Genomic DNA, 27,217 nt, shown 5'->3' on the forward strand with positions numbered 1-27,217 from the left:
CAGCTTGGTGGAGGATACCTTCCAGATCACAACATGCCAGGTCTGTTGCTGTAGCAGAATTCCATGGGCTGCGATGGTGGAGAACAACGTCTGTCCGGCACTTTTACGCACTGCAGGTCGCGGGTCGATGCACAGCTCACCCAGCTTGGCGTACAGGCACAGCCATAGACAATCGAAAGGCGGTGCAGGGTGGAAGGGCCTGTTTAGAGTCTCTCCTTTCTCCTGGGCTTGCTTCTGCAAAGCCTCCTCCTCCCTCTCCAATTCCTGCGTGATAGCTTCTCCTCTTTGGAAAAAGTAGTCTGAAATGTTCCACTATGACATGAAAAAACAAAAGATATAGGTGTACAGAGCAGCACTTATGTAGCAAAGGAGGAAGGTCAATGCCTCTGAGCAGCATTACTATCCTATGACCACAAAGTAAACTTGGAGGTACTGCTACTGTCAAGATGAACATTCTCGATTAATATCAGCATAAAATTATGACATACAATTGATTACTGTATAAAAGCTATTGAAGTTCTATTAAAAGTACTCTGAGAGCACAATAATACCATACCCAAATCATCAGGCATGTAGGGGAAATGCAAATTAATGCCGTTGAAACAGGCAAGTTCACCAACAATAAAATATCTGAACGCAGTCATAAAAATAGCCATTTTCCACTAGATTAGCATGGAGTTGTAAATCTGACTTCTGACCTCAATCAATAACAGATCCTAACATATCAAATCAGTTATTGCTAATAATGGATGCAATGTTTCTGCCAAGTTTGATCAAAATCAAATGAGGCGTTCTTAAGATATCTTACTAACATTCATACATAGTGACATAGGCGATGATGAGAGCGTACGTCTGCAGTGGCATTGTTAAAAGTTTCCAAGTGGTTGCTCCCTCGAACAAACTTATTTTCTTCAAACCTTTACCTTTTCAGCATGATGCTGATATATAGGAGGCAGCTCCCAGTTATTTCACATGTAAATGTTAGCCATACGAGTCATTTGTTCAGTAGCGGTGTCGGAACAAAATTGATTCACATCCGAATCATGATTCTTATTTATTACGATTCTGAATCGATCCAAAATGTCCAAGAATCGATTTTTAAAAAGCATTTTTTAAAACATTTTCTTGCTTACTCGCTCTGTGTATTGTTTGTCAGGCAGCGGCTTCCGTACTACAGCGTCCCTGTGAGGGGAGGGTCCGGCGTGCTTCAAACATTCATGAGCTGCAGCTTAGCATGGCGGACGAAGAGCTAATTCAGTCAGGACCGTCTTTGCTGACGGCAAATGTTTGGGCGCATTTTGGATTTTATTATTTGCTGCATAAGAAGGAGCTTGACATGACTTATGCAGTGTGCAAAATCTGCAAAATGAAAGTCAAGTACTTTGGAAACACTGCAAATCCGCAAGCCCACATGCTACGCCATCACCCGGAGCTAAAAGAAGTGGAGCAGTGGTCTCTGCCGACTACTGACCAGCGCTTCGCTAAACTGCCAGCCAACTCCGAACAAGCAAAGCAGATAAGTAAATTTACATCTAGAATCACTTGATTAACCGTGTAAAGCTGCATTTTCTTAAACATAAACATTTTTTAAGTAATATAACTATTTCTCAGAGCTCTTTGAATCGAAAATCGATTCTGAATCGAATCGTCGCCCCAAGAATCGGAATCGAATTGAATTGTGAGTTGTTGTACGATTCACATCCCTATTGTTCAGTAAGGTCTTCATTGTTCCTCACATGAAGAATCCCACTGGATGACAGAATTAAATAACTAGAATTGAGTACGAAGTTTTGACAATAAATAAAATACAAAACAGATCTCACCAGCAGGCCAATGGAAGTCAGGCTGATATTTAGCTCTTGGTTCTGCAAACCAAAGCTACCAGCTACATCCACTACAATCTGGAGGCACGTACAAGGCATTGTGGGTAAGAAGTCTGTCACCACCAGCTGCAGGCACTGGAAAGCTGTTCGGATCAATGACTCGCTATGAAAGAAACACAATAAACATTGATCAGATACTGAGAGGTGTACACTTTGACCAGTCACATTTTTTGATTTACTAGCAGTCACAATCTAAATAAAACTGGCATGTAATCAGCTTTCATAAGCAGAGCTTAGTATTTTAGTTTTTTAAATCTCAATCCATACTGTCTTTTTCTAAATTTACTTTGAAACTTTGCCTGCTGTTCCCCTTTGTGACCTCACCCTTGATCATTGCGAATGGCTCCTATGACGCCCAAGACGAGAGGCCAGCCAGTCCCCAGACTGTCCCCCTGACTCTGCAGGATCTGCAGAACACTCTCAAGCTGTTTTTGGCGAATGTCTCCATGCAGCACATTAGACAACTCCTTCAAGGGGTTGAGCAACAGAAGTTGTAGCCGCTTGGAGAAACAAAAACAAAGAGAAACTGAGTAAACAACTGTTCAGCACAAATACTCATTTTATTAATTCAATTAATGGAACATGTGATGGTAGAAGTAAAAACAAAAACACTTCAATCCAATCAACTGCATCCAGTCTGCTGTTTTGCGACTATAACAAGATGAACAAATCAATTTAAATATTTTACATGGTCACTATCATCAGCTATGATCAGTTTTATCATTGTATATAAATGGCTTTTATGTTTTGCAAAATCCAACTGAGTGTGGAGTTAAAAACAACAACAACAAAAAATCCTACAATTTGTTCTAAATACAGAATAAATTTTGCATCTAGGGTTTAATTTTGCCGTTATTTTATAAAGTCTTCAGTGTGTTTTTAAGCTATAAATTTCTGATAGGTTCATAAAATCCATATCACATTTTGTCAGTCATCTCTGAAGTCAGAATAATTTAATAAAGTGTGCTATTTGAATCAAGCTGCACACATTATGCGAGAAAGACCAGGAGGAAGTCATTTTTCTGTAAAATGTCATGGCTGAGTTCTCCTTGAACATCGACACTTCTTTCTTCTATTTAAGATAAGCTTGGTGCTTTTCGGTTGATGTTAGACAAAATGCGAAAGTCGTCAAGACTGGATGTAAGTGAATGATATTTCTGGTTAAAATGGTGACTCAGGTGAGATCATTTGTTAAATGAAAAGTTACAATAACAACAAAAAGTTACCAAATAAGTCAAAGAGTCGAGCCACAGAGAAAACAGGTAATACTGTCCATCTATCATTTGGGCTCTGTTGGTGAAAGCACTCTGAATGACAGCAAAGCAAGTGTCTTTTGTTTTCAGCTCCGGATGATTTTCTGCAGTGCTTCACGTGCTGACAGATACTTCTGCAGTGCAGTTACATACCTGATTCTGAGCCAAAGGAGGGTCATGATTATAGGCCAATCCGGCTTTGATAAGTGCAGTCAAAGCCTCCGCCCCCCACTCTCTCATCCTGGAGTTTGGATGCTGGCAGACCTGCAAGACACATTGTACACATGCAGGCATGAGTCCAAATGCATACGACAGAGGGTCACCAGAATACTCGTATCTGTGTACAGAAGAGGATGTTTCTGTCTTCAGAACAGCGTTCCCTGCAGTGGTCCAAGTGGGCGGGTGTGAAAGAAATGTGTGAAAACACCACAGACTGTAATTACATTTGGGATCCCCTGTGATAAAAGGCACTTCTGCGTACAGCATAACACTTAGCTAACACGTTTTTTTTTTTTTTTACAAGAAAAATACAGAATTTATTCAATATTACTTCAAGACAGGATTTTATACTGGTGCATTCTTCGCTGCAATATTCTCCAAAAGAGCAGTTGGCAGTATGGAAAACTATGCACGGACAGCATTTGGCAAAAAGCGCTCAAGCAATAAGAATCATGATGAAAGATTTGCAAGTCTTAATTTCCAAATAACTGCGACAGACTGGTGTCCTGTCTAGGGTGTACCCCGCCTTGCGCTCTATGACTGCTGGGATAGGCTACAGCCCCCCGCAACGATTAATTGGACTAAGTGGTTGCCATTTTATCCCTGCCAGCTAGGCAGGGATAAAATGCTGTGCGATGCAACAGTGCGACTGCCAATCTAACTGAAGGCATAATGATGGCATTGTGATGTACACTGGCATGTTATTTTTAAATAATAAACTTCACGTTTAATCTCTAAAACATCAATCCTCAATTACATTTCTTTGTAATAACAGTTTGATAATGAAACGTTAGGAATCATAACCCTTTTTTAAATGTATATATCAGCAGATATATCAATTGTAAACTTTCTATTGTGTAATGTCGGTATCGGTCCACACAAAATCCATGTCAGCTGGGCTCTCAGGGCTGGATCCAGAACGAAAATCTGAGAGATGCATTTCTGCCCAATGATAAAATAAAAATTGTACGCGTCTTGTTATTCAATAATCTTCATTCTTTTATTCGTGTGCAACATACACTGTCACACTTCTTTTAATATATTTATTATACTTCATGGACCATAATGAACACTTCTTATTTCTATAAATATGATGTACAAAAAAACATCACTATACAAAAATTGACATGGTGGATCCTTGATCTCTGGACAGAAATAGGAATAAACAAAATCTGTAGTTTTTGTCAAAAGCATTTCCTTTCAGACATTATTGGCATGAATGTCTTTCCATATATCTGAGCTGAGCTCTTGCAGCTGCTGTGCTGCATGTCATTTGTAAAGAAATACAGTACATCTCATTTTGGGAGGAAAAAAAAAACGTTTTAGTCGATTGTAGTTTCTTGTCTGTATTACAAAGTTTGTAAGAGGTATCATCTTATTTAAAGCGGCAATTCATTATGACGTTATTAATACCGAGCGGACTCTGTCTCGGCAGAGAGCCACGCAGCGTTTGGAGCTGTGACAACGGAACGGACGATGATTCTCGTTTCTTGACTGCAACAAGACAAGAGTCCCAGTTAGTGACTTTAATCCACACAAAAGTGACTCACTGTATTTTAATGGCTTTGAGAGGGGTTAAGAAGCGGGCTTGCTGTCTCTCCATTTCTGAAGAGCGGCGAAGCAAAGAACCAACGAGTTACTGGATCGAAGCATTGCTTCAATGGTTCAAAGTGGAGTCGCGCTGCAGAAACGGTTGATTTACAGAGCTGCTGCAGACCAAACCCTGAATATCCGACTTTATTCGTACATCTGTATGACTCAAACTTGGAAAAATCCGTATAATTTACAGACAAGCCGTATAGGCTGACATGTATGGCCGGAAAAACACCAAAAATGTAATTTCAGTCATCACAAAATGCCTTTCAAACACACTATTGTCTGAAAGCTATTTATAAACCACTCACCGTTTCTTGCTGAAATAAGCGCCCAATTTTCCTTACATCCTGTGTACACCTGCGTGGTGCATTGTGGGATCAAATCAAAAGCTGTGTTCACCCACGGGGACACGTTTCGGCACTATTTGGGATTATTCCGAGATTTTTTTTTTACCAATGACGAACAATGCGATGCAACTGCATCGTTCCAAACCAGTCTGGATCCGGGCCTGGCTCTAATTACGATCTAAAATGTATTTTATTTAGTCAGGTTTGTTTAACTATAGCTGTGCACATAAGTTAGCAAACTACAGCTTGACTAAATAACGAAATGAAAGGATATTACAACTATGAGGGAAACACTGCCACCATCTCTGACAGCAGTACCTCCCTGGCGGATGAGCTGAACTGCTTCTTCTCAAAGTTTGAGGCAGCTTCTCTATCCTCACATACGAACATCCCTGCTACGGACTCGAGGGTTCTGATTGTTCAGGAACATGAGGTGAGGAGTGTGTTTAGAGCTGTCAACCCAAGGAAAGCCACAGGCCCAGATAGTGTACCCGGGAAGGTCCTGAAAGCCTGCAGCTACGAACTAGCAAAGGTTTTTACAAACATCTTCAACCTGTCCCTTGCCAGTGCCACAGTCCCCTCCTGCCTTAAAACAGCTACAATCATTCCAGTACCCAAAAAACACAACATAAAGAACTTGAATGATTATAGACCCGTTGCCCTCACATCCATTGACACCAAATGTTTAGAGAGACCGATAGCACAGCATATAAAAGCTAACCTCCCTCCATCAGTCGACAACCATCAGTTTGCATATAGACAGAACAGATGCCATAAATACGGCCCTTTACACAGCCCTGCAGCACCTGGAACGAATACACACGTATGTCCGGATGCTGTTCATTGATTTTAGCTCAGCATTCAATACCATTATTCCGGACATTCTCATCAGGAAACTTCTCTATCTCGGCTTCTCCTCACATCTCTGTTCCTGCATCCTGGACTTCCTTACACACCGTCCCCACTGTTAAAGTTGGCACTCATCTCTCCTCCTCACTAACTCTTAGCACAGGCTCCCTTCAAGGCTGTGTGCCAAGCCCTCTTCTATACTCTCTATATACAAGTGACTGCACACCCATTTTTACAGCCAATACAATAATTAAGTTTGCAGATGACACAACCATCTTTGGCCTCATCTCAGGGGGGGATGAGACAACATATTGTAAGGAAGTCCAAAGTCTGACAATGTGGTGCTCTGTGAAAAATCGCAACTTGAACCTAAACAAAACAAAAGAACTGATAATAGATGTCAGGAAGAACAGGATCTACCACCTGCCCCTTCTTATAAAAGGTGACTCTGTGGAAATTGTTTAAAGTCATAAATTTCTGGGTATACACATCACAAACACACTCTCCTGGACAGTGCACACAACTGATATAATCAAGAAGGCATCTCAAGGCCTTCACTTTATCAGAGTCCTAAGGAAACATCATCTCAGCAGAGCAGTAATGGGGTCCTTCTACCACGCAGTCATCGAGAACATGGTGACTTACGGAGTCACAGTCTGTTATGTAGGTTGTATGACAGCAGAAAGAAGGACTCTACAAAGGACGGTGGAAACAGCACAGAAGATTATTGGCTGCCCCCTCCCCTCCCTGGAAGAAGTTGCAGGTGCTCGATACCTTTCCAGAGCCAAAAACATCTTAAAAGACTTCACATCTTGGATACAAGTTGGAGTTGGAGGCATCTGACAAAAATGTGACATCCCCCACATTTGAAAAAGCATTCAGTCACCATGACCTCAAAGGCCATCAGCCAAGGAGGAAACCATTGATCCAAAATTTATATATATTAAAAAAGTAGCTTAGACTTTGTCTTGATGATCAAATGTATCAGTAAACACTGATCTAATTTTAATGTAAATACTGTATGGTTCCAAGTGTTTTATAATTAATCATGGTAAAACAGAGTGCTGGTAACTCACATCCAACAACTTTAGGTGCTAAAATCAAAAACTCAAACTGAAGACTGCAATTTAAAAAAATTAAAAAGGATCTGCACACTTTATTAAAAGCTCACAAAAACTTTACCTACAATGTTTCAATCTCACAGAACTTTGGCAGGCATTGTAAAAAAAACCAAAAAAAAAAAAACCAACAATCTTCAATGCAAGGAGGCGCCATTGTGACACCTAGTTAAGAAAAGCTAAACCCTGAATTATTCTCATTTGTCATTTAGTGGCTTTTAAAAGTAATCCTGCTAATTTCTGGAATCTTAAAAAGGCATTCATCTTGGTACATGTAAACTGGTGCTCACTGAAAATCTGACATATTCTAATGTAGACATTCTAGCAGATTTTACACACATAAAGCTTGATAAAACAGAATATGTGCAGCTGATGAAAACTGAGTTTCAAAGGTTTTGCCGAGATGTACAGTTGTAAATGGTAAATGGACTGTATTTATATAGTGCTTTACCATCTGCATCAGACGCTCAATGCGCTTTACAAATAATGCCTCTCATTCACCCCGATGTGAGGGTGCTGCCATACAAGGTACTCACTACACACGGGAGCACTAGGGGATTAAGGTCCTTGCCCAAGGGCCCTTGATGATTTGAACAGGCTGGGATTTGAACTGAGGATCCTCTGGTCTCAAGCCCAAAGCTTTAACCACTAGACCTCCCCCTGGTGATTCTAATATGAATGATAACACAAAAACTTTTCTTTTAGTCATGGTTAGTGGTTGTGTGAAGCCATTTATCATCACACAACTGTGTTTACTCTTTTTAAATCATAACAGAAACTAAGCAAATGACCCTGATCAAAAGTTTACATACTCTGGTGATTCTGGCGTGATAAGATGCACACAAGTTAACACAAACAGGCTTGAATGGCTACTAAAGGTAACCAACCTCACCTGTGATCTGTTTACTTGCAATCAGTGAGTGTGTACAAAATATCATTGAGTTTGTGGGCTCCTGACAGACCCTTGCATCTTTCATCCAGTGCCACACTGACATTTCTGGTTTCTGAGTCATGGGGAAAGCAAAAGAACTGTCAAAGGATCTGCAGGAAAAGGTAACTGAACTGTATAAAACAGGAAAGGGATATAAAAATATACCCAAGAACCCAAGAATACCAATCAGCAGTGTTCAAACTCTAATCAAGAAGTGGAAAATTAGAGAAACCAAACTGTGGTCAGGTAGACCAACAGAAATTTCAGCAACTCCCACCAGGAAAATTGTTTGGGATGCAAAGAAAACCCCACAAATAACGTCAGCTGAAATACAGGACTCTCTGGAACAAAGTGGTGTGGCTGTTTCAAGATTCAGAAAAAGGGAGCACTTGAAGAAAAATGGGATGCATGGTCGAGTTGCCAGAAGAAAGCCATTACTACACAAATCCCACAAAGTATCCCGCTTACAATATGCCAAATAGCACAGAGAACAAAGTCATTTGAAGTGATGACACTGAACATTTTGGTCACAACCATAAACATTACATTTGGAGAGGAGTCAACAAGGTCTGTGATGAAAAAGGTACACCATTCCTACTACAACCCCTGGCAAAAATTATGGAATCACCAGCCTCGGAGGATGTTCATTCAGTTGTTTAATTTTGTAGAAAAAAAGCAGATCATAGACATGACACAAAACTAAAGTCATTTCAAATGGCAACTTTCTGGCTTTAAGAAACACTATAAGAAATCAAGAAAAAAAATTGTGGCAGTCAGTAACGGTTTACTTTTTTAGACCAAGCAGAGGGAAAAAAATATGGACTCACTCATTCTGAGGAATAAATTATGGAATCACCCTGTAAATTTTCATCCCCAAAACTAACACCTGCATCAAATCAGATCTGCTCGTTAGTCTGCATCTAAAAAGGAGTGATCACACCTTGGAGAGCTGTTGCACCAAGTGGACTGACATGAATCATGGCTCCAACATGAGAGATGTCAACTGAAACAAAGGAGAGGATTATCAAACTCTTAAAAGAGGGCAAATCATCACGCAATGTTGCAAAAGATGTTGGTTGTTCACAGTCCGCTGTGTCTAAACGCTGGACCAAATACAAACAACATGGGAAGGTTGTTAAAGGCAGACATACTGGTAGACCAAGGAAGACATCAAAGCGTCAAGACAGAAAACTTAAAGCAATATGTCTCAAAAATCAAAAATGCGAAACAAAACAAATGAGGAACGAATGGGAGGAAACTGGAGTCAACGTCTGTGACCGAACTGTAAGATACCGCCTAAAGGAAATGGGATTTACATACAGAAAAGCTAAACGAAAGCCATCATTAACACCTAAACAGAAAAAACAAGGTTACAATGGGCTAAGGAAAAGCAATTGTGGACTGTGGGTGACTGGATGAAAGTCATATTCAGTGATGAATCTCGAAACTGCATTGGGCAAGGTGATAATGCTGGAACTTTTGTTTGGTGCCGTTCCAATGAGATTTATAAAGATGACCGCCTGAAGAGAACATGTAAATTTCCAGTCACTGATGATATGGGGCTACATGTCAGGTAAAGGCACTGGGGAGATGGCTGTCATTACATCATCAATAAATGCACAAGTTTACATTGATATTTTGGACACTTTTCTTATCCCATCAATTGAAAGGATGTTTGGAGATGATGAAATCATTTTTCAAGATGATAATGCATCTTGCCATAGAGCAAAAACTGTGAAAACATTCCCTTGCAAAAAGACACATAGGGTCAATGTCATGGCCTGCAAATAGTCCGGATCTTAATCCAATTGAAAATCTTTGGTGGAAGTTGAAGAAAATGGTCCATGACAAGGCTCCAACCTGCAAAGCTGATCTGGCAACAGCAATCAGAGAAAGTTGGAGCCAGATTGATGAAGAGTACTGTTTGTCACTCATTAAGTCCATGCCTCAGAGACTGCAAGCTGTTATAAAAGCCAGAGGTGGTGCAACAAAATACCAGTGATGTGTTGGAGCGTTCTTTTGTTTTTCATGATTCCATAATTTTTTCCTCAGAATTGAGTGATTCCATATTTTTTTCCCTCTGCTTGGTCTAAAAAAGTAACCGTTACTGACTGCCACAATTTTTTTTCCTGATTTCTTATAGTGTTTCTTAAAGCCAGAAAGTTGCCATTTGAAATTACTTTAGTTTTGTGTCATGTGTGTGATCTGCTTTTTTCTATAAAATTAAACAACTGAATGAACATCCTCCGAGGCTGGCGATTCCATAATTTTTGCCAGGGGTTGTATGAAAGGTGGATTGCTGATGTTTTGAGGATGTGTGAGCTACAAAGGCACATGAAACTTGGGCAAAATTGATGGCAACATGAATGCAGCATGTTATCAGAAAATAAATACTGGAGGAAAATTCGCACTCACCAACCCAGAAGCTGTGCATGGGACATACCTGGATGTTTCGACATGACAATGACCCAAAACACAAGGCCAAGTCGACCTGTCATTGGCTACAGCGGAATAAAGTGAAGGTTCTGGAGTGGCCATCTCAGTCTCCTGACCTCAATATCATTGAGGAACTCAATGTTTTCTTAAGAACGCCTCACACATTTGAGATCTCAAATGTGCAGGTCATGCAAGACAGCCCAGAAATTTACAGGAACTGGAGGCTTTTTGCCAAGAAGAATAGGCAGCTTTATCATCAGAGAAAGTAAAGAGCCTCATCCACAACTACTACAAAAGACTCCAAGCTGTCATGTTAAAGGGGTAGTTTCTGTTGTCATTATGATTTAAAAAAAAAAAATCAAGGAGGCTAAAAAAAATCTAAAATTCTGCCAGGGTATGTAAACTGATGAGCACAACTGCATGTTGACTTATATCTGCAACTGCATATAGCTGTTGGACTTCACAATACTGAGACAGTGGTCTGGACAGTGATCCCAGAGATCACCTGTCCTGCATATTCCTATCCTTACCTGCTCAGTCATATTGTGTTCAGCCAACCCTAAAATGGCAGATACCAAATATAGCTAATCAGGTGTGGCCAAAGCAGGAATACAGCACACAGGAAAAATGCAGGGCAGGTGATCTCCAGAACAGAGATGTAACCACTGTACTTACAGAGCAAACCTTGACAAAAGTTGTAAAAGAGGGAATGCAACACAGACAACATATTGAAAATGTGGGTGGGCCATGTGTATCTACAGAATGATTTAGATCTGCACGCTGATTACTCTGCCACTTTTCAATCAAGATCTACATCTGTAAATACAGCCATAAAAATTCATCACATTACACTGAAATACACTACGGCAGGGGTGCCCAAGTTCGGTCCTCGAGATCTACCTTCCTGACACTCTTAGTTGTCTCCCTGCTCCAACACAACTGAATCCAATGAAAGGCTCATTAAAAGCCTGCTAATGAGTCTTGCATTGGATTCAGGTGTGTTGGAGCAGGGAGACAACTAAGAGTGTCAGGAAGGTAGATCTCGAGGACCGAACTTGGGCACCCCTGCTAAGGATTACAAGGCTGGCAGCATTTAATAAGCACATACAACAGACACAGCTTCATATTTGGCTTTTGTGACAAATCAACAGTTCCCATTGCAACAAGCATCCAATAAAATAAAAACAACAGATCAACAATTGCCAGCAGAGCAAATAAACTATGGATGTATTTGAACGTGGCAATCTTCCTGTTTCAGCATGCAGACGCCACACAAAGGGAAAGAGAACAGACTACTGACGGGGGAAAAAAGCAATGAACAGCCACTGATTAGGAAGCACAGTAGACGGAATGTGATCTTACCTTCTGCACAACAAAGAGGAGGGCAAAAAAAGAAGGAGAAAGAAAGCAAATATGAAGAAAACCATTCATGATACAAGCAACTTAACCTTTTAAGAGACAATCCCCTCACAAACTGACAATTACCAGCATGTGTGTTTGGGCTCGACTGTGCAGATCCGATTTAACATGCTTCCAAAATAAAGAATCCTAGAGACTTCAAAAATCAATACTTCCAATTTAACACTACATGTTAAACTATATTGTTCCAAGTATTTTACAACTGTATTATACCGTCAGGAATGCAAAATCCTGAGTATTCATGTATGATGATTTCATCCAGCTTATCTGAATGTTACGGGTTCTGTTACCTCCAATAAGTGGCCGGTTAGGGGCCTCCACAGAATCTCTATCCGATCCATGTTAACCAAACCAGTCTCCAGCAGCTTCGCCACAGCAAATAGCGATGGTTCCTAAAAAATGAGGAAAAGACAAACCACAGCTGAGCAGTGATGTTGACAATGTTTCTCATCAAATGCACAAGTCTGGGGTGTGTGAATGAATTAACTAAAATTAAATTAAATGTAATTAAATTAAAAACATTCAGGAATTTTATCAAAGGGACTTTTTTCACAAGGACCCTATTTTTTTATGTTTTTGATTCATCTTTTCACTAGGGATAAAAACTGATCATCTGTCTCGTAATGAGTTCCAATTACGACAACACCATCAGGGCTAAACAGATATGCAATGGAAGACTAGGGAGAAAGCTAAAATCCTCAAAGCAAATCACTTCTTGTTATCACTAGACAAGTGAAAATGTCATTCATTTACTTTGAGTTTTTTAGCTTCCCCCGAAGGCTTCGATTGTACAGCAGATTAGCCCTTGACAGTGTTAGCGTTCTGATTCAGTACTGGACTGTTTATAAACATTTTGTCCCTAGTGAAAAGTTGACCCCAGAAACATCTAATAAAAAACAGAGCAGACATTGGAAAAATCCCAGAGTTCCCCTTTAATACCTGGTGTTGATGCAACAAGTAGACTCACCTTTGTTTTGTTCACATGGCTTAAAAAGTTTATTTCAACGTTACCTTGTTGTTTCCATAAGCCATATCCATGGCTTCCAGGGAGAGGGAACAAAGAGCGTTGATCAAGTGATGCAATGAAACATCATCAAGGTATCTAGACCACAAAAAAAAACTCATGACATCAGCATGTTATGCATTGGTATGTTCATATGCTGAGCACTGAACCTTTCAGTGAAAAACTATTTATTTTGCCCAAATGCACCTTTGAAACAAACATGACCCACAATGACCTTGATCAATTTTTAGATATTTTATTTATAAAAGAAAAAAAAAATCATCAGGACTATGCCCTGCCAGAGGGATAATCCACTAGTCTGTACACTACGTGGTGGTGCTTACTGGGAACTCTCAAATAGTCTGGACAGGATGTTAGAAATGACTGGAAGGTCAGTCATCACAGCGGTGGTCAGCACCTGGACGGGATGAAAGCAAAACCACAGCCAGCGTCTTTCAGCAGTCAGCGGAGAAATGTGACACACAGTGGACAGTTGTTAACAGATGCTGTGTTCGGTAACTCACTGTACTGGGTCCTTCCACAGCTCGGCCGGGTTTCAGGGCGCCGCCCAGTCCTGGCTTCAGCCCAAGGATCCACACTAAATGCTGGAAGACAAAACCCAAAGGTACCTCAACTGACAATGGAGACAGACAGACAAGATAACATGCAGATATGTGGAGCCCACTATGGACATGGAACTCTGCTTCAGATGGTTTCAAAAGATGAACTTTTTGTGCATGCCTGTGTGTGTGTGTACGCTCAGTCATGTGGCCATGCAGCACCAAGAGGTGGACATACCTGTAGTGTAGTGAGTACCAGCTGCCAGGAGGTGCCCAGCACGGCCCCGTGGCAGTGAGCCAGGTTCAACAGGGTTCGCATACACTGGATGTTCTTCGCAGTCAGCTGTCAGACAGTTACATCACAGTTCATCCAGTGCAATACAGCTGACAGTTCTCAGCAGAAAATCCACAAATTTCTATTTTATAAAAACATTTAGCTATCAACAGTGCCAAACAAGACATTCTTGTGTGGACAATTAAAAACATGCGCATGATGGTGGAAAAATGCACAACACATGTACGATATAAAAAATAAATTAAAAAATAAATCCAAGTTTAGCATTATTATTATTGCAAAATAGCTTGTGTGTTATGAAGAAGAATTCCCGTTAAAGGACATGCCTCACATTTTTTAACTTCCCAGTTAGTAAGACAACATAAAAGTACTCATGATTCTAAGTGTCTTTGCACACATGTGCTAATAATTAATGATCTCTGATGTATTTTATTCCTCTCAATCTGAGTGTTTTTGAGTGGGTTGTTTGTAGAACAGCAGGTGCATTTCCGGAAAACATCTCACTCTGCAATTCTTGGCATTTTTCAGTGTGTGATGTCCTTATTAGCAAAACAGAAACTTCCCAGTGACTGACAGACAGAGGGAAACAAACCTGCTCCATCCAAAAACGAAGCATCTGAGCTGCCGTTCAAAAGTGATGGCTGGGATTTACAGAGGAGATGACATGCTTCACCCTGAAACTCTTAACTTTTTCAGTGTCAGATTTTGGAGCCTAAAGTGTGGTGACACGCTGTTTGTGTGGATGCTGGTTTACTGAAGCTGTGGACATGGACATCGGGACATCTGACACTGTTTTTAACAAACTGCCTGGACAGAGAGATGGATTCGTTACATTGGAAAAATCAGAATACATTACTTCCAGGAATTAATGGATGTTATTTAACGTGCCACGAATGTGAGAGAGGCAAAGCTGGAGCCGACGATCTCACACGCGCACGTCTTTGTGTGGAATTTACATATGGAAAACAATATAACACGGTGAGTCTGGCATGTTCAGGATTTTACCCCTTTTGTGTTTTGTGGCAAGCTTTTTTTTTTTTTGCTTTGAGGAGCTAGAGTGAGAATGAGTGTGTGTGTGTGTGTGCGCGCGCTGCTGCTCGTTGCTCCTCTCAGCTCGCTGCAAAAAGGAATGTTTCCAAGATGGTTTTTCCCCCAGCGGCAGATGTATTTTTTTATTTTATTGATAACGACACTCATAATTAATCGTGCACAAAGCTGAACCTGGAGGAGAGATGGCTATTGACAGGCTGCCTTTATGACCGTGCAGGTGCACAGAAACCTTCACAAAACTGCAGCTTTTACCATGACTACATCAAAATTAACAGCTTTCACTTAAAAATGAGTCATCATAACATGACATCACCCTTATGTAAACTTTGGAATGAATCCGTACCTCAGTTCTTAATGTTATCAGCTGCATTCCATTGAAGCGCACACTGGGACACTTCTAGTAGCAATGTCAGTTGTCAGAAACACCTGAGTACTCACGAGTACTTTGTTTTCGGACATCTCCGTAGCTGTTTGATGCGAATGCCGTATACTTTGGAACCGGTCAGGGAAGTGCACAAAGTAATCCCGGTGTATCATCGGATCGTCACAAACAGCCTAAATCTAAATTATGATTTTGGTGCGACGTGTCCTTTAAGGCCAAATTATTCCACGTCAGAGTAAGGACATGCTGACCTGTTTGAAATGTTTCTCCTTAAAGACAGCTTTACATATGATCTGATTCTGTTGAGAAAGGTCATCCTTTACCTGTTTCTAGTCTGTTTTTTTTTTAAGAAGCTTTCACATCTACCCTGTTTGGTCTGTTTTAATTGACAGTGGTCCATTTGTTCTGTAGTTCCATTCATTTGGGGAGGTGTGAACACACATTCAGACTTAGATGTGGACTAAACAGCCTAAACAGGTCAGACCTGGACTAGTTTTAAATGGACCATGGTTCAGTTCACTTGTGGTGAGGAGGCAATCCAAACCAACACACCTTGTAAAATTGTAACGTTGAAAAATGAACAGTATAGATTGTTTTGCTTTAAAAGCCGTTGGAGAATGAGTCGGTCATCTCAAATTGGCTATCTCACACCTTGCCTGAACCTGTGAAGATTCATTTTGATATTACCACCTCAGCTGAATGGGCTCTGTTGCTACAATGGCTACCCTGAAATATGCACGTCTTTCTGACCAGTGAGGGGGGATAGTGTGATTATATTTGACTTTTATTTACATTTCAGTCAAACGTTTGACCTGTAGAAAACTGAATGACTGACATGATGATCTGAGGAGCAAAGGTAGGCCAATCTGCACTAGGTGGACTACAGCCTTATACAATTATGCCTGCACTGTATTTTTTTCTCTTTCTAAAATGGATTTCATAATTTCAGAAATAATTATTTAATACCCGACAGGGTAACATTCGCCTGTTGTGGGTGGTTGTGATTAAAACAGTGGGGAGTAAAGACAGCCAGTTTTATGGATACTTGGCACCACCTACTTTTGCAGCTGTATATGACAAGTAAAACTGTTGTGTGCAATTATAAACCACCCTGTATTTATTCATGTTTTTCCACGGAAAACAACAACAAAAAAAAACAGTTTTGTTTTTGTGTGTGTGTACGTGCGTGCGTGCACATGCCCTCACCACCACAGTGCCCTGGGGCTGAGCGGTGAGTGGCTGTCCCACAGCCACCACCTGCTGGTGGGACTCACTGGAGGGGCTGATGATCTGCACACTCTGGCCCTGGATTGAGTACGCTGTGAAGAACACAATCAAGTCAGTAACACAGTACCACGCTTCCGACATGCAAGAAAAACTTACTTAACTAACTCCAAGCCAAACATTCATCGCAAGCTGAGACCCAATTTGTTGGCTTTATGTGTAAAAAACTAATAAGCAAACTGAGTTTTTCAGTGGGTTGTTTGTAGTCCTTGGAGTAGCTAATTAGAAAATGCAGTGAAAAGTTATGAATTAATGGAATAGGAGTTGTGCATTAGGGGGAAATGCTGAGCAACATGCACAAGCTTTCCTAAAGACAGGGGAAGAGGAGAAAAAGTTCTAGATCTGGTGGGCCTCACCTCCACACACAGCCTCTGCTCTGGACCTAATTCTGAAGCAGTGGAAGCTTTCACAGCTCACTCCAAAGCTCACTTCAGTTCACAGCTCACTCCAAAGCAGTGAGCTGTGAACTGAAGGTCTTAGGTACCTCATGGGACGGCAGCCCTCGAACACTGTGGTGGACACCTGTGCTCAAGGAAGTCGTCTGACTGAAGGAGTCTTTCTGGGATATGTTATCTCTAAGGACTCCAGAAGCAGTTGCAAGGTAGTGACAGGCCCGAAGGGCGGCAGCCTCTCTATGTGGGAGGAAAAGTAGCGGGTGTTGAGGAGTTCAGCGAAACCATGGAGAAGGACTTTTGGTCGGCACCAAGGTGCTTCTGAAAGACTGTGAGGCACCTCAGGAGAGGAAAACGGGGAACCATCCAAGACGTATACAGTAAGGATGGGACTCTGTTAACTTCAACTGAGGAGGTAATCCAACACTGGAAGGAGTACTTTCAGAAACTCTTGCATCAGACTGGAGCGCCATCTGCGTTAGAAGCAGAGCTGGAAGCTGATGGAGAATAATCAACAATTTCCCTGGTGGAAGTCACTGGAGTAGTCAAACAATTCCATAGTGGCAAAGCCCCAGGGGTGTTGATGAGATCCGTCCAGAAATGTTGAAAGCTCTGAGTGTGTGGTGTGTGGAGGTCTGGGACAGTGCCAAAGGAGTGGCAAACTGGGATGGTGGTCCCCATACTTTAGAAAGGGGACTAGAGAGTGTGTGCCAATTACAGGGGCATCACACTACTTAGCCTCCCTGGTAAAGTCTACTCCAGGGTGCTGGAAAGGAGGGTCGGCTGATAGTAGAACCTCAGATTGAAGAGGAACAATGTGGGTTCCGGCCTGGCCGTAAACAACCGACCAGCTCTACACTCTCACAAAGATCCTGAAGGGGGCCTGGGAGTACAGCCATCCAGTCTATATGTGTTTTGTGGACTTGCAGAAGGTGCATGATCGGGTACCCTGGGGGATACTGTGGGAGGTGCTACGGAAGTATGGAGTGGAGGGTCCTTTCTCAGGGCCATCCAATCTCTGTACTCACAAAGCAAGAGCTGTGGTCGGGTGCTCGGCAGTAAGTCGGATTCGTGTCCGGTGGGGGTTGGCCTCCGCCAGGGCTGTGCCTTGTCACCAATCTTGTTTGTGATATTCATGGACCAGATATCGAAGCGTAGTTGGGGGGAGGACGGTCTTCGGTTTGGTGGGCTCAGGGTCTCATCACTACTTTCTGCAAATGACATAGTCCTGCTGGCTTCATCAACTTGTGACCTCCCGCACTCTTTGGGCCAGATCACAGCAGAGTGTAAAGCGGCTGAAATGAGGATCAGAACACCAAAATCTGAGGCCATGGTTCTCAGCAGGAAACCAATGAACTGCCTACTCCGGGTAGGGAATGCAGTCTTGCCCAAAGTGAAGGCATTCAAGCACCTTGGGGTCTTGTTTACGAGTGAGGGGACAATGAAGCATGAGATGGGCTGGAGAATCAGCGCAGCAGGGGCGGTGCTGCATTCACTCTACCGTAGTGTTGTGATGAAAAGGGAACTGAGCCAAGAGGTGACACTCTCAATCTACTGGTCAATCTTCATTCCTACTCTCACCTATGGTCAAGAGGTTTGGGTCATGACCGAAAGATCTAGATTATAGGTGTAAGTGAGCACAACACAACACCCTTAGGAGGGTGGCTGGTGTCTCCTTTAGAGATAGGGTGAGAAGTTCAGTCATCCGTGAGAAGCTTGGAGTAGAGTCGCTGCTCCTTTACATTGAAAGCAGCCAACTGAGGTGGTTCGGGTATCTGTTAAGGATGCCTAAGCCTGGGCGCCTCCCTAGGGAGGTGTTCCAGGCATGCCCATCTGGAACGAGACCCTGGGGAAGACCCAGGACTAGGTGGAGAGATATTGCCACACTGGACTGGTAGCGCCTCGGGATCCCCAGTCAAAGGTGGTTAATGTGGCCCGGGAAAGGAAGACTGAGGTCCCCTCCTGGAGCTGGTACCCCTCCGACCCGATCCTGGATAAGTGGATGAAGACGTATGTGCATATATGTTAATGTACAATGTAGTGGCAAAACTCTGGAAACACAAATATTTCTTCATACCCTAATTTCCTTTTTCCATACTTATCAAGACCTGGAAATTACTAAAATCAAATTCCATACTGCATCAGAATCCTGAGTATATATACAGTCTATGGATATTTCTTGTTTTTCAGAAAAACAACTGAGGCTTACTCATAAAGAAATTCTCCAAGAGGTGTTCCATTAAGGATCAGTCACATGCATGATGTCAGATGGCTCTGCTTTCTTAGAGAAATATTGTAAACTCATCTGAAATTGAAATGAGGAATCGCTATAAACACTGATGATGGTGATTAGGCCAATTATACTGACTGTTATTATCCTACCACAGCTTTGCAAAGCTTGATCATTGATGGTTTAAAACATTTTAATAAAAACAGATGGACAAACTAATATCTCCACATGCACTATTGCACATGGATAAAATGCAGTAATAGCAACTTACACTACACTTATATTACACTATACCAAACCTAGTCCCAACTGCTTTTGAGGTTTACTAAAATGATTGTAGTGTTGCATGTGTGTGAGGACAATGCCGTATTCATGCAGTGCTGCATAATACACAAAATCCTGTAACAGCACCCACAATTTACAGCTGCATTTTGCATTGTTCTAAGTGTTGCTTGCTGCTGCAGTGTTGTACCTTTGCTGGAGAGACTGGCAGCACTGCTACTGAGAACAGTCAGGGCATAGTGGGGTGGCAGAGACGCCTTGCAGATCGCTGTGATGAAAGCATCACGTGGTGTCACCAGGCCCAGACGGCCACATAGCGAGGCCATGTTCAGCTCCGCCTTCAGGATGTTCTCAGTTGCCGTCTCATCAGTGCTAAAAGGGGAGAGACCAAGCGGAAGAGATGAAAAAATCAGGGGTGTTTATTGCTGTCCAAAATCAGTAAACAGAAAAGTAAAGATATGGAACATCATGATGCAGTGAATATGTTTGTGCATGTGAATGGTTAATTGGTGAACTGCAATTGAATTGAATCATGAGGTTCCTGAAGATCAGCTTCTCTTTCTTTCACTTGGGGTTGCAGCAGGACATTCATGTCTCTAAAATCTCAGCCGATGACATTGGGGAACACCTGTCAAGAGTTGTTTGTGGAGTCAGGAAGTCGCTGGACAGAGCCGCCTGATAATGCAGATATCTTTTTCCAGATAACAAAGCTCCAAGTCTTCAGAGTCCTCGTGTTTCTGTATGAGTTCTGGATGCTCACCAGTGCTCTAAGGCTGAAAGTCTTTGGTTCGAATACCCTTTTCCCTTCCCCTTGGCCCTACCCCTACCCCAAACCTACCCCTTTAAAACAAGGGGTACGTTTAGGGGTATGCCTCTAGCCCTATGAATTGAGACAGCCCATCCGCCTTAGGGGGAAAAAAAAATTGACCATCTCAAACTGCCGTCTTCAAGCTTTGTCAACATGGCAACCAAAGCGAAACTTCTTGTAGTAGCCTGTTTGCTCTTTTTATTTTCTCGCCTTTCTGTGTAAATGTAAAGAAATAGTAGTCGCAGATTTCTTCGACACATCGCAATCATGTCGGAGAATTTTGTGGTATTAATAATTAATTTAATTTGTAATTTATAATAATAATTAATAGTATTAGTAATTAATTAATTAGTAATGAATTAATGTTAATACTGATAATAGTCAATAATAATAAGTAATATTGTTAATTGATTAATCATTAAATTATTGATTAGTAATTCATTAATGAATTAATTAATTGGTAATTAAAATAAATAAACACTTGAAATATATCAGTCTGTGTGGAATTAATGTATACATTATCCAAGTTTCACTTTTTGAATGGAATTACTGAAATAAATCAAATTTTCATGATATTCTAATTATATGACCAGCACCTGTATGTATGTTATGGGCTGCATCTAGTTCTGTTAACCTTATATTTCTTTTTCAAATTCTCCTTTTTTGCATCCAGCCCTATTTCCTTTAGAACTTTCCTTGACAAATAATATCAGTCTATTAGGACATCAGGTTATGTGTTACACATATACATGTGTGTTTATATTTTCCAACTTATTCCCACTGGTGAAACTTTTCCTCATTTTCTGCCTGAAAGCTTATTAGGAGACAAGCGTGCTTAGGGCTCCTGTTTGTTTACAAAATACACACGTGTTACAGACCTTGAAATCCAACAGCAGAGATTGTTATTATCCAAAGATTTATGAACATACAAATTAACGTGCTTTATTAACATCCTTTATCATGATTTTCTCCATTGTGAGAAATAAAAGTGTCTTATCATAGCGTTCGTGTGTATATGTGCATTATAACGCCTCAGCACACGAGCGATGTTACGATATTCTTCAGAACAACAATATACGCAACATGCATCCAGCAGCATACACGTTGTTGTCATAGGCAACTGCCTGTAAAGTTTTTTTGGCAAGTTATAACTTTCTAAACAGCGTAGTTTGTAATGAAAACCGCTTTCATTTGTGTGGCTCTGGGCGCCATGTTTGTTTCTTTGGCGACAGCGGTAAGCTCCTCCTACCCCCTCAAACGGAGTGTGCATCCAGATTCCCTCCATTTGAAGGGTTTGTAGCCCTCTGCCTACCCCTCCGCCTCACTCCAAATTCAGCCTACAGTAAGTCTCACCAGAGGATCCACGATAGGGCTGGAAAGGCTTTACGTCAACGTGTACGATTTGGATCATGAGGGAACATCAGTGACAAAATTTTGCCCATGTGGCAGGATTCTCAAAGCATATTCCAGCATACAGGTGCCTTGGTACTGAGAACCACAGCAACTAGAAAAGGCCAAGGAGCCGCCCACATATCACCTGCCTGCTGTAGATGGATGCCTACTTTAGGGAAGTGGGGATGGACCTGCTGTCTCCCAATGGCTGCCAACCACAACCCAGGGCAGTTCCGTATTGTCGTGGATGCAGCAACGTGCACAGACCTGGCCTGAACTTTTGTCCAAGTTTGTCAGAAAACAGTGAACAGTGCATGTGCATATTTCAAATGATTTTTCCTCCAAAGCAATGATGCATTTTTTGGATAATTTCACAGCAAACTTTGGGGATTTCTTACAGTGCAGACCCTTCGCTCTTTTTTCAATGTGTATATTCAGTAGGAGAGCAGCTTAAGAAAAGGGAGTTACCTGGCATCCAGCAGCAAAGACAAAGCAGCCAGCAGGCCACACCAGCAGGCACTGACCATCTCCTCCCACACCAAGTGGGCCCCTAATCACAAAGAAAAAAAAAAAACTATTTAGCTATTGTTTAACCTCACCTTGGGCACAATCAATGAGGAAAAACAAACAAAAAGAAAGCAAGCTTGTGTTTACTTAAGCCTTCATTTTTGATATCTTATATGAAAAGACACACAGTGGCCACCAGGGATCATAAAAGTGCAACCACAGAGAAACAGCAGAGACAAACTAACAATATGGAACCAGATGATAACAATATGTACTGTGTGCAAATTCTCCTGTATTTTTTCTTAATACAGCATATTTAAAGTGGATTTCTTCAGAATTCTTACAATCTATGAAGTGTTTTTGACACATATTTCTAATCACCACCAACAAAGATATTTCACTTTTATCAGACTCACATTTGTTCAATCACTCCTTAAAAATTCACCTTCACAATGCACTATTTCTCCAAACGACATCTAAAGGTTTGATTAATTATTTCTTCATATTGTGCTGTACTGTCCAGTTCTCTCTCTCTCCACACTTCACTAAATTATGAGAACCCGAACTCCACAAAATTGTCACACCAGCTGCGTCTCACCGGGTTGGAGTCGCCACTCCAGGCCGGGGTGAGTCTCGCTGAACTCAGCAGCTGCCTCCTCCTCCATGGACAACTCTCTCTCTATCATGGAGGTGATGCCCCTGACCAGGTCCAGCAGAGCACTGAAGGCCACTGACATAGCATATCCTTCTGGGATGGATGGGGGCTCAACCTTGTCCAACATCTCCAGACTGGAGGACAAATGAAACGGACAGAGTAAAAGATATACATTTGTCCATATTCAAACAGAAAGTTCTTCCAATAAAAGTCCATCTGTTATTAATGTGCATTAGTGGACCTATTGTTTTTACTGTCATAGCTGTTACAACACAGCTATTCCAAAATAGCCAGACATCTTTCTAAAACTGATTTTATAACAAATAATGTCTACAAAATTTCTTAAAAAATGTAACAAATTGTCTCAGGAAGATTTTTTATTTTGGGGGCTTCTCAAGTACTAATTTCCTGTAAAAGTACCAAAAAGGTCAATTTTGTAGTTTGACATCTGCTAAACACCTGTGGCTTAAAGTCAAACTATTTAGAGTCAACGATGCTAAAACTGTGTATTTTTTCTAATAAAAATTTTGGATTTAATGATTACTACAACTTAACATATTCACTTCTCACTGTGTGTACTTTTGGAGTATTTCGAAACACAAAACCCATATAGAGCACTTATTATCTTATCTCTGCTAAAGGGGGCTTTCTACTTGAGGAAATTGTGAAGTTCTGTAAGCCAAACTACCCCGAGCTGTAGTTTGTGATGGCCTTTGACCATTTATCAATAAAAGCACCCTGCCATTTAGTTGTGACATTGCTAGGACTCCCTTGCAACACCATTTCTGCAGCACTGCAGTGTCACAGGACAATACCATGCCCTCATCTAGGCCTGACAAAACATCAGAAAGAGTTCCCATGAATGATCACATGAACACACAACGTCACAAACATTATGATGTAGTACAACATGCCACGTAAAGATGTTGACAAGATGTCACGCCACAGTGTGCACATAATGGGCGAAAGCATGCCGAAATCTACAAAAATAGGGCTACGTACTTTCATCATCTGCAAAATACGGACAATGATTATGAATGACAGATGCCACTGCAGACTGTGTGTCACATGATCTTGACCACATCTGAGTGGTTTTCAGCAAAGTGCTGTGGTGTTTAGTGGGCCCACGCAGCTCATAACAACATACCATAGTATGGAGTCCAATATCAGCAAGAAGTCAACAGTACTGGTCAAGTCTTAGACTGGGCTACAGCTCAATGTGCATCATGTGAAAACGTTGTGACAGCAAAAGCACCTTTAAAGCCAAAACAACATATCTTACAATGAAAAAAAATCCTTCAAACTTTATTCGCCGTAGGGTGGTAGTTAATAAATATTTTCATAATCAATTAGTCAATCAAATATTTTCTTGATTAATCAGTTAATTGTTAGGTCCATAAAATGTCAGAAACCGTGAAAAATGTTGTTTTCCTGAACTAAAGATGATGCCTTCAACTGTCTTGCTTTGTCCACAGCCAAAATATATTTAGTTTACTGTCAGATAGGAGTAAAGAAATGAGGAAAATAAATCTGAAAAAAATTCACATTTAAGAAGGTGAAATCAGAAAATTTGGATATTAAAAAAAGACTTCAAATGATTAATGAATTATCAAATGATTGAATTTTCAATTAATCGCTGCAACTCTGCTTGGTTCGTCCCTGTCAAATGTGCCTCAAAAACAAGTGTTGTATTCTAAGTTACACAAAACCTTCACAGTTTTTGTAAAAATTGGTTTCTTCATAAAATGCGCCATTTTACAATGTTAATTAAAAAAAACCTAAATCCTGGCAGTGCGTTTTTTATGGATCCTTTTATAAAAATTATATTAAATTACAGACTTGGAACAATTCATAAATGTTGAGGAAAACTTATTTGTATTAACCTGTCTTTTTCCTGACAGCAGGAAAAGCTGATGAATCTAACAATTATTTGTGTGTCCGTGGCAGCAGCACTCACTATGTGGCCTTGGCACTGCCCTGAACACTGACAGTCATAAGAGGGATCCAGATACCACGGTATTCAAAAGCAGCCTGGGTGGTCAGACTCCCACTGACTCCTCCTGTTCCTTGACCTCCTTGTGTTGTTCCCTGAGGCCCAGCACCTGAACCACCTAGACAGAATGAGAAAGGAGTGTGGTGGGAGGTAAGGTATTACAGAGTCAAGTAATGCACAAAACGAAGGATTAAAAACAACAACCAAAAACGCGAAGAAATATTTTAAAATTTCAAAGGAATTTCAAATGACATGTCTATACACCTTGCATGGTTGATCAATTTGTTTAGTTGTTAACAGTTACATTTTTCTATCAGCACTTTCCAGCACATGTACACATTTTTAGTTTCTGTACTGAAAAGGGTGGAGTGTGGGTTATTTAACACTGTTGACTATGATACTCAAGCATATGACAGTATTTTTTCTTTTTAAATGATAAGCTTAAGGTATCGTGATTTATGACAGAAGCAAAAACTTCCAATGATGCCTGCAAAAGTTGAAAGTTGGTCATGTCACCTCAACCTGTGGTGCATTCCAATCCTATGTTTGTACTTACATGAATGTCAATTAACATCATTTACATAAGACATTGTGACTGAAGAATGGATACATGGATGGAGCACAATTTTTATGGCCTGTGAGAGGAAAAAAAAAAAACTATGGCTGCTCGAATTTGAACTCATCCAAAACACACTGTCCAGTTCAAACTTGATACATTTTTTAAGACATCATGTGCACAAGAAAGCGTGACTGGAGATGGGTGCTTGGAAGTGGCACAATTCTATATACCCCTTGTGTTCTTATGGCCGGTGGGGGAATAAATATCCTTGCAAATTAATTTACTTTTCCAAATGTCCCCTGGTATCATGAATTGTAAACACAGATTAATACGAGCACCCCACTCGTAGAGAGCAAACTGCTGCCAACACTAGTTTCCAATGGAGCAGTGCAGTCTCGTTCGAACCCCTGCGTGATATCACGGCACACTTCCAGGGACAGCCTGCACCAACATATATCTATGTGCGCAAACACAGTGTCACTTCTAACAGAAAAGTGGTGTACTATTATGTTTTCAGCTGGAATCACCCAAGCAGTCGCGAAAAGTGCCATTTTTTTCTGGGAAGACAAGGCAAATGGGAGTGGTCATGTCAGAAAGTTTTAGCCTACACACCTTGAGAGTGTAGCTGCGGTCTCACACCTGCACAACCGCCTATACCTTTTTCACCTCTGGGTCATAAACAAACCCCAACACATATCCACTTTCCACCACATCATGGTGCCATGTTTCCGATGGGGACAAATTTTTCAAGGTCAAAGTCCTGTTAGAAGTGACTTTTCATAAGTTAAAATATAATACAAAATATAGCTCAAAAGTGCTTTTAAATGTTAAAATCAAATAGTCACTAAATGTGCAATATGGAACAAATGCAGATCAAATTTAATCGATTCATTGACAGTGTGAGTTTGCACCTCATTGTCACAAATGAGATTGATTGAGACACTTTTGTTTGAGATATAAGGCGGCAAAATGTACACCAAATGGGCTTTTCAATATTAAATTCAAATGCCCAAAATTTAAAAATTGCGGGTTACAACTTGTTCACAAACAAACACACAAACAAGTAGGGAGGGGTGTTATTTCAAAAAATCTGGAAATGTATAAATGTTTGCATGGAATATGTAAATATACACGGAATAAACCATAGCAGGATAAATTTTGGGTCATTTGGTTCCAAAAACCCATATGGACGGAGCGTTTGAAAATTTCAAGTAACGTGTGTGTCGTATATGTGCTGTTGACGTAGAAAACCACTCTGTTGCTTATAATTAGTTCATTGTGGCCATGTCATTCTTTACATGTGATGATTATACTCAACTGATGTTCCTGAAATAAAAACTACATAGATTTTGTTTGTTACAACTGATCTTAACATATGTACTGAAATTAGGTTTTTTGTCAGTTACTCTTAAAAAACACCAGATAGGCTTATTGTTACTATAGAAGGTGAATATAAACTTGGGGTCAAGCAACATTTGGAGCCAAATTTCAAGTCTCTAGGTGCAGTGGTTCTCAAGATATTACATTTTCGTCGATATTTTTGAACCCGATATCTTCACTGGCTCCGTCCATATGGGTTTTTGGAACCAAATGACCCAAAATCTATCCTGCTATGGTTTATTCCGTGTATATTCCATGCAAACATTTATAGATTTCCAAATTTTTTGAAATAACACCCCTCCCTAAAACAAGGGCGAAAACTTAACCTCTGCCCAACTTTGTTGACAGAGGTAAAAAGACTGTCTCAATTGTCACAAATGCAGCAATTAATCTT

General features: G+C 40.9%; 1 protein-coding gene across 8 annotated transcripts in view; it reads right to left on the reverse strand.

Moving 5' to 3' along the window:
* The window catches only part of mon2 (MON2 homolog, regulator of endosome-to-Golgi trafficking), a 106,566-nt gene that overhangs the window by 20,800 nt on the left and 58,549 nt on the right, over positions 1–27,217 (reverse strand). For 4 of the 8 annotated variants that reach the window (XM_034176021.1, XM_034176018.1, XM_034176024.1 and 1 more), the window contains exons 11-25: positions 24,849–25,002; positions 22,835–23,025; positions 22,198–22,279; positions 19,720–19,901; positions 16,548–16,660; positions 13,853–13,957; positions 13,579–13,659; positions 13,399–13,472; positions 13,063–13,153; positions 12,342–12,443; positions 11,995–11,997; positions 3,290–3,400; positions 2,208–2,383; positions 1,824–1,986; positions 19–312 (exon numbers count right to left, since the gene is read on the reverse strand). In XM_034176021.1, coding sequence (XP_034031912.1) covers positions 19–312; positions 1,824–1,986; positions 2,208–2,383; positions 3,290–3,400; positions 11,995–11,997; positions 12,342–12,443; positions 13,063–13,153; positions 13,399–13,472; positions 13,579–13,659; positions 13,853–13,957; positions 16,548–16,660; positions 19,720–19,901; positions 22,198–22,279; positions 22,835–23,025; positions 24,849–25,002 — 1,922 coding nt within the window. The remainder of the gene's footprint in view (positions 1–18; positions 313–1,823; positions 1,987–2,207; positions 2,384–3,289; positions 3,401–11,994; positions 11,998–12,341; positions 12,444–13,062; positions 13,154–13,398; positions 13,473–13,578; positions 13,660–13,852; positions 13,958–16,547; positions 16,661–19,719; positions 19,902–22,197; positions 22,280–22,834; positions 23,026–24,848; positions 25,003–27,217) is intronic. The other 4 variants (XM_034176019.1, XM_034176025.1, XM_034176023.1 and 1 more) reach the window with 1 other exon arrangement.

The sequence above is a fragment of the Thalassophryne amazonica genome, chromosome 8 (assembly GCF_902500255.1).
Source record: "Thalassophryne amazonica chromosome 8, fThaAma1.1, whole genome shotgun sequence".
Classification (NCBI taxonomy): domain Eukaryota; kingdom Metazoa; phylum Chordata; class Actinopteri; order Batrachoidiformes; family Batrachoididae; genus Thalassophryne; species Thalassophryne amazonica.